Raw genomic sequence first — 8,997 nt, forward strand, 5'->3', positions numbered from 1 at the left:
ATGGCAAGTACTTATTAGTACATAGATAGCATTGCATAGTTAATCCAGTTACTGTAACATCATAACAAATTATTATGAAATCATACAGTGTAAGAAACTTTGTTTTAGATTCAAATGGAAGCTAAAAGGCAAGTTAGCATAGTTTAATAGTAGTAAAAATAAGGTATTTTGGTGATAGCTATGTTCACCATGTCGAACTTCAGTAAGGACTGATATAAACCAACACTATCTTCGCTACCATATGGCCACAAGTGGAGATCACACCAGCGGTTTCGTAATATGCACAAATAATCCTAATTTTGATCTTTACAACATGAGCAAAAACGCAACACACGTCCAGAATAGCCATGCTGTCAAAACAGACAGCTCACTATGTTTTGGCACACAGCCTCGGTGTCTAGTAAACAAATCAGCTGGTCAGAGTCGATACCTTGATATAAAATGACTTCAGAGTACAAAAGAACACACTTAAACTAGTTCAAAGAGGAAATTAATGATTAAACTCACCTCCCGGGAACCTTTGGGTTTCTCCTCCAGAAATGAATCCTGTTGTCGGTGGCCATGGCGAGAGGACGCCCAATTTCACTCTCAAACAGCCATGAAAGCGAACCCCACGCCGTCAACCGACATTGGCAGATATCCAACGGCGAAAACGATGTTATTAACTGTATTGCCGCATATGTCTTACTTTGTTTTGATTAGTTACTGCGGGTATTTTGCCAACACAGAATGTACCTACAGCGGTTCTGAATGGACGTCGCCATCTTGGAGGTGCATGAGGTCGCTCTGTAATTGGTTGAAATGACGAACAGGTGCATGGGAGCGGACCAATGGGATTTGAGTTTTATTAGACGGAGACTCGTATTTTAGCTTTACTTTGATCTCTACAGCACCTACATTCTTTGAAACCATGTTTACTATAACGTACAGAACAGTACAGTAACCTTTGGAACATAAAGGTGCAATACAGAAGATACAGAAAAAAAGCATTGTTGCATAATTAGTGCGTAAAATAATTGTGCATTCCAAAAGTTCCACAAAATCCTGCTACTGAATTTCCTAAACTTAACGTCGCCCCTCCTTTGAGGTTTGTTTGTATTACTCGTTATTGCAAATTAATATTCTCGTTATAGTCTCATTAGATTGCTGCAATACAGATATGATCATCCTATTTGGAAAAATAGTTGTTCGTTTTAAATCAGTATAAATTAAACGCAGTAAAACAAATGCAATGATGAATGCTTTAAAAATGATGTCATTATTTACCCGCCCACCCCCCGAAAAAAAACGTGATTAATTATATTTTAAATCATTATGCATTTAATGCATTGATGAAAATAGTCGATTCGCAGTTCCCCAATTTGAACACTAGATGGAAATAGTTACACATAAATGTATTGCGCTCCTCTTAGATTTGAATGAAATCGAAAGATGTTCACCTGTTATACTGAAGCCTGTAATTGCAGCAATATTCATATTTTTCTTGTATTATCATCAGCTGAATTCTTGATTCGTTTCAAAGCATGCGTTAAAAACATAGGCTAACTTTTAGTATTAACCTTTAAATATATTGAAAAACTGATATTTCTAAAGCTTTATCCCTCTGTTAAATCACAAAATTGCCATGGACTTGGCCTGTGCACTCTGATTATTTTGAAATAACACGTTTTCTAAAAATAAAAAAAATTCTAATAATTAGATCGCAGCTTCATAATTCATACTATTGTTATGTATATTGTAGTAAATTAAATAATAAGTATATATTAAAAGTAATATTAAAGTTGATTGCAGTATTGAGGGTTTCTATATTAGAATGATTGTTAAAATAAAAAGTAAAAAAAAAAAAAAAAAAAAACGGCTGCAGATGAAAAAAAAAAAGTAAAGCAATTATACAATTACACAAACATCCTTAGTGGAAAGTTGGACATGATACTTCCTGTGGCCTCAAATAGCTTTTGCTATTGTTATTCTAAAAGGGCCCTTAAAAGAGTAGAACTTCCTCAACAGTCACAGTAACACTACTCTCAACACACTGCATTTATCAGGGTTCGTTTACAAAAAGCTGATAGCAAAGTATTATGTTTGTGTCTGTAATGGATGTGGAAATGAGCGCTAAACAGTGTGAATGAGTTCCCTCCTCTCGAGTCTGTGTTTGAGATCCTCCTGCTTGAAGAATTGCCCCCTTGTTAAAGCTCTTCCTCTGAGTTCATTCACGCATGCCACACACATGAAACAAACAGATGAAAGGTCACGTTGCCCGCGTCCTTCAGGAAGCCATGGCATCTGTGGAATGCTGCTTTATTTTCCTCCTAATTGCCCTGTGTTTTGGGTTTTGTGTGTGTGTGTGTGTGTGTTTTGTTGGTTCTTCAGCGCCGCACACTCCCAGATACGGGTTATCGAGTGCATGCACTTGGTGTTTCTGTTTCGTTGGTCAGCAGACTGAGACAGGAAGTCGTGAAAGACGATATCCTGCTTCGGCAGCATGTATGTCACTCTTCTCCAAAGGGAAATTATGAGGAAAAAACACCACACAAGCACTTCAACGTTCACCCACAGGAGAATGCTGTTACTCAGAAGTTGCTCTTTCATGGACTTAATTGAGATATAATTAAAGAAATAAAAGATGCAAATGAGACAATTGTTGACATGTAGTGAGATTATTGAGCTTTAAAATAATTGTGGAAGGCACACTGCCCTACAAAATTAAAACATGTTTATACATGTTCATGTTTAGTAAAAATCATGAACACGTATAATCTGTCACATGATATATGGATTTGACTCCGATTAAGAGAAAAGCTGAGTGAAAACTGATGACAAATAAAAAAACTAACCATTTCCTCAGTTCCAGTATTGGTGTAGTTAATGTAACTTACAAATGTACAGTTTTGAGAAATGAGAGTTCTTTTTTTAGTGTGTGTGTGTGTGTGTGTGTGTGTGTGTGTGTGTAAACTTTGAGTATATTGGCATTGAGTTATTTTAGTATTATTTACACATGCTTTTACAGTATTTCGTATTATTATAATTATTGAATTTGTTCTTTTTAATTTTTATGTTTTCAGATTTCAGTGCTTTTATCATTTTTCTCATTTTTATAAGTTTCATTTACACTTCATGTAAACAGCACTTATAGCCTACACTTAGTGCTGTTTATACTTAGTGTAAATAGCATATATTGCTACAGTATTTGCACTTATTGTAAATAGTCTTAGTTTGCTCTCCATTTTAATCTCAATACTATCCAGGAGAAAAAAATAATAATAATTGTAAAATATATAACAATTAAATATTAGCAATTTAAAAATAATAAAAATGTCAATCATGTTAAATAGAATAATTTCAAAAATATTAATGTCCAGCAATATCCCTATCAAAACTGTGAATGCATCTGGATAAAGGCATCTGCCAGATGCATAAAATGGTAATGTAACAACTCTTAAAGAGATTTAATTTATGTTATTCCTACCCTGGGCATTTACAGATACAATCTTACATTATTGCATCTTTCATCCAGTTCTTGTAATTCATTCAGAACTCATGTACATGCATTTATAAAATCCAATTATTACACGTCTGGAATCAATGAATAACCTTCACTGTACTCATTTCATCAGTTTAATGAAATAATCTGAACTAAAGCAGATTCTTTTCTCCTCAATGAGTACTTCTTGTTCTGTCCCAAGGCCTGCCTGACACTTTGCTATCGCCTTCCAGAAGGAGTGTGAACACAATAGCTCCATGCCAAGGACATAGTCTCCGTCTGCGCCACCCACAGACTGAGGAGACAGTTTAGTCATTGACTCCATCCGACTCAAAGTGTGTGTATGTTTGTGTGTGATTGTGTGTGTCATCATAAGACTGAACGACGCTCACATGCGGCATGTTATACAAGAGGCCTGGTTGAGACTGTCACCGCCAGCAGAAGCAAGCGCAAGGTCAAAGTGGAAGTGCAAGAAGAGGGTGAGAGAAGAGAGGAAACCTAGGTCACAACGGCAGAGCACTGACTGGAACAGCAGAGGAACTGAGGAAAAACCGAAGCATCCTCCACCTCCTCTTCTGAGATGTGCTATTTTTAAAACAATCATATGAGTGAATGAATCAAAAAAGAAGAAACAGAAACGAGGTCATTGTAATATATAAGTCATTTCTTCTAGGCAGCAAAGATTAAAAGCACAACAAATGGAGACTTTGAAGTGTCCTACTTTTCTGATTTTTTCTCCTGAGAGAAAGGCAAAAAGCATCTTCCTCCATTGATGGGCATTAAAAAGCAGCCATGTACACTAGCTCCACCCCTAGATGTGTGATATTGATGGTAAAGAACATAAAAAATCATGGACTACCGCTAGTTTTGGTGGCGTAGATGGTTAATCGAGTATTATAATCTTTTTAACGAGATCGACCCGGGTTCGAATCGTCCTTTTACCAAACTTCTTTTATCACTTTTCAAACTCATATTGAATCAGAAAGGCATTTATTTTCAATAAAAATGAAAGAAATCATCAAAAAATAAAATGAAGATAAAGTATCGGTTAGGGTATGTGTAGGGAGGGCTTTATTGTCCCAATAAGGTGAGATCCATTTAATAATTTGAATTAAAATTATAATTAACACTCAATACATTATTACTGCATACTATTTTATAATGTAGCCTACTAAAATACTGAGGTACAGTAAAAAATACTGTTATTTTCACTTAGTGTAAATTGAGTCCATCGCTTTTTGCACTTAGTATAAATAGCATTCATCACTATTTGCACTTATTGTAAACAGCCACTTAGTGTAAACCTATCGTTAAGAAAATATGCTATTTTTTACTTTGTGTGAATAGAATCTTATTGCTATTTACACTAAATGTAAATGGCACTTAGTAGCCTACACTTAGTGATATTTACACTTAGTGTTTACACTTAGTGTAAATAGCATCTATTGTTATTTGCACTTAGTGTAAATAGCATATATCGCTAAGAAAATATACAATTTTTTTACTAAGTGTAAATAGCATCTAATTGATATTTACACTTAATGTAAACAGCACTTAGCCTACACTAAGTGCTGTTTACACTTAGTGTAAATAGCATATATTGCTACAGTATTTGCACTTAATGTAAATAGCCTTTATCGCTATTAATACTTAGTGCAAATAGCCACTGCTTAAAAAACCGCAAGCAAAATGTAAATCACAAATATTCCAATACGTTTTAGTATGTCTATTATGTCTTTTTATGTAAGTAAACTTAAAATAATTTTTAGTTTACATATATAAACTTCTGTTAAAATGTATACATGTAAAAGTCAATAAGAGTTTCTAATCATCAAATTATCCTGAAAAAATAAGAAATAAAAAGGTTCATCACAGTGTTTACAAACAACATAAGCAGCACATGTGACACTGAAGACTGGAATAATGATACTGAAAATTCAGCTTTGCATCACATGAATGAATTACATTTTCAATTAAAATATCTTTAAAAAGACCACAGTTATTTTAAATTGAAATGATATTTAACAATATTAACGTTTTTATTGTATTTTTAATTAAATAAATGCAGCTTTGGTGAGCAAAAGAGAATTCTTTCAAAAACAAAACACAGCAACAACAACAACAAAAAAAATCTCCCCAAAATTTTGAAAAGTAGTACAAATTATATACATTTTATATTTAAATAATTTTATATTTTAAAATAAATAAATACATGCTCTTGCTAATGTATTTTATTTAATTATTTTGTAATTGTAATAGCCTATGTATTTCTATATATAATATTTAGTATAAAATGAATATCTTTAATTTGACACTGTTTATTTAACAAATGGATTTATTTTCTCTTTAACTGCAATGTAATTTCTTTTTTTTAAGTAATGTGTTTATACACACACATACATGCGTGTGTGTGTAAGTGTACGTTGCCCTCTGTGCATTCCAGTGTAAGAATGCCATTGTATTGCTACAAAGAGTTCAGTTACATCACACATTACAGTCAACAGTGCTCTGAAGGTGTTGATTAAAATTATTCCCGGCAGGGTGATTTATGTTGTGGTTTATGGAGTAATCCTCATCAGAAGTAAGTTTGGATGAGAATATTGTGCAAGTGTGTAAATCCGTCAGGCACCATGTGGAAACACGCCACCCATCATATGAAAAGAACATACTGATCTGATTTCTTAATAGTGTGCACGGTTTAGTCATGACTCCAGCATCGTTTGCTCAAAGACCAATGCAGTCTAAAGTCCAGGACAATGTTGCCAAATATCTGTTTACTTTTATAAAGGATGTTGTTTTATTATGCCATTTACTGCAACTGCATGATCCCAACTGCTGCTTCTTCATCATCAGCGTTCACGTGTTTCATCATGGTGGGTCTTAAACAATATTTTGAGGGTTTAAACGTGACCGTGATTCAGTGCCATACGCTCTCCTCGTGTAGTTTCAAATGTTCCAGTGTTGTAACAATATGACAGGAAGTAGAAATTGTGCCCCAGTGCCCTTTGCCTCATAATGCCAGTAAGGGAAGTGTGGCCTCTTTAAAGCAGCTCTGTTGCAAAAGCTTCATAACATCATCACCTGCCGCTCAGACCTGAGTGTTTACACAAGCCTTTTGTTGTACCTTACCCACAAACCCACATGACCTACATGGACAGTGGCTCACAATAGTATTTGGATAGCCTTACTATACCTGAATGTCACTTACTGCATTATATTAAACATTGAAATGATTTATTATACATGTATTGTGATTAAATTAATTATTAAAGTTGTGAAGATGGAATATGCTTTGCTATAAAACTTTTATAAACTATACTTTACTTTAAAATTTTGATCAATTAGTGATGTAATAGGATATGATCAATCAGTTTGTTTTTCAGGAAAATATTTAAGCATTTAATACCATTACGCATTTTTTTTTTTTTTTGCGCCATTGTAATCTGACCATCACATGAACTCACGCAGCTTTACTATATTCACACATCAGTTCACTGTGTGTATGTGTTTAACACAAAAACAAGAGCCATGTTTCCTAGAAACATTTGCATCATCATGAACCTTGGAGAACTGCGGATGCATCACAAAGCTGCTATTAATCCCTTATTTTGTGAAAATGTAAAATGTGGCGTGTAGCGTGAGGCTTTTCGCATTAAAAGTACTTAGTGTATAATTTGTATAATGAAGCCACCTATGATGTGGGAGGGAGACATGAGACGCAGACTGAGAAAAGAGGAAGAAGGTGCAAGTGTTCACTTGTCCATATCTGACTGATCACAAGCTAGGGAATGAGGAAGCGATACGAGGGTTTACGGGAAACCTGCTAGGAGGGGGCTGATGGGAAGGCATGGTGTGTAGGAGGTCTTTCAACAGATGTGCAAAAGGAAACTGTTTGTATTTGTGTATTCTGATTGAGGTTTTTCTTTTCTTTTTTCTGTTGCATCATGTACTCTGTTATGAAACCTCTAGAACAATGCTGACATGTTTGAAATTCTGAAACTTTTTGCAATATTAGTACCATTGTTGGATAATTTCATGTCATGCATAATTAAATGAAACAAAATCATTAGTATAATAGATACTAAATAAAATAAATATATAAATAAATATAATAAAGACTATTATTATTGTTGTTTTTGATGCTGTTTTTGTCATTTCTGAGTGAGGTCATGAAGAGGACTTTGTAAAAAAAAAACACCATTAAAAATTAAATTAAATTAAAAAAATTTCAACATGAATTTAAATATAATTAAAATATTTAATAGTATTTGATATAATACAGTTATTAGCTAATTTCTTAAAGCAAACATAATTAAATATATATATATATTAAAAAAAATATCTATACATTTTTCATATGGTTAATTTAAACATCATTGGTGTTTTTTTTTATTTGATTTTGTTATTCAAAATGTCATTTTTTGTCAATTTCAAAAACATTTCAATGTTTTCTTTGATTGTGAAACAAAATAAAATAATGAAATAATAAAATTTGCCCTTTATGACTGGTAGTAGTATCAAGATGTTAATAAAATAAATAAAATTAGCTTTCATGGGAGAAAAAGGAAATACACTGAATTCAAATCTAGAATATTTTGTCATCTGGCATGCAAAAGAAAGAAAGAAATCAGAAGTTTGGTCTATGAGGTATCACTCATGTCAGAAAAACTAATTTGCAAAATGCATAATGGTTTGTTTAAATTTATCATTCTGAGTGAGAAATAGACAAGAACTTAAAAAAAAAAAAAAAAACGGTCACCAATACTCCCAGTTCTCAAATTCCCGTTCATTCCAATGCATATCTCCAGCTTGCATGGATTCCACCCACCACAAGTCATTCTCCACCATGAGAACTGACTCCAGTGGAGTTCTCAAGTCACTCAGACTCCAGTGAGTAACTTCTGTTGGGGAGGAGGACACACACAGAACCTTCCTCATAACTGCATAAGCTCGTCCCGGCCCTCAAATTTGTCCAAACTTGACTGCTGCCACACAGCTATTTACCAAAGGATGAATCACAAGAGGTTTGTCAATATCAGCGTGTTTGCAGTTGCAGGTCAGAATATCGATTCCTGTGTTCTCTTAGTGTAGATGGACAGGAATGTTACTGAGGTTTGTTCTCGGATGATGACCTTTAGCACTGCACTTCATTGCTGAGAGTCGAGTGAGTCACAGAGAAAGGAATGCTGGGTAGTCAAAGGATCCCACTCGCAAAAGCTTGGGAGAAAGAACTTTAACAGGTAGAAACCGATTCTGATGAGAAAAAGAGTCTGGGTCATTCTCAGAGGCACATTCCTATCCGAGTAGCTCCGGAGAGTCCTGGAAACACAGGAAGAGCGGCCTGGAAGCAAACACTGATCGCGCTCCCACAGTTCTTTAAAATACACACACACTCTTCTTTAGAGGCACACTGTGCATGCTAATGTGCTGAATGACATTTATCACCACAATTAAAAATACAACAGCATTTTATAACAGACTATAATGTTGTTGTTGTTTTTTTTACTGTAATATAG

General features: G+C 34.2%; 1 protein-coding gene across 2 annotated transcripts in view; it reads right to left on the minus strand.

The window, feature by feature from the left end:
• Nucleotides 1-778, minus strand: part of LOC127963611 (TBC1 domain family member 22B-like) — a 45,298-nt gene extending 44,520 nt beyond the window's left edge. For both annotated transcript variants that reach the window (XM_052563616.1, XM_052563615.1), the window contains exon 1: nucleotides 508-778. In XM_052563616.1, the coding sequence (XP_052419576.1) occupies nucleotides 508-563 (56 nt within the window). In that variant the 5' untranslated portion in view covers nucleotides 564-778. The remainder of the gene's footprint in view (nucleotides 1-507) is intronic.
• Between the last annotated feature and the right edge of the window lie 8,219 nt (nucleotides 779-8,997).

This window comes from Carassius gibelio, chromosome B8 (genome assembly GCF_023724105.1).
Source record: "Carassius gibelio isolate Cgi1373 ecotype wild population from Czech Republic chromosome B8, carGib1.2-hapl.c, whole genome shotgun sequence".
NCBI classification, from domain to species: Eukaryota; Metazoa; Chordata; class Actinopteri; order Cypriniformes; family Cyprinidae; genus Carassius; species Carassius gibelio.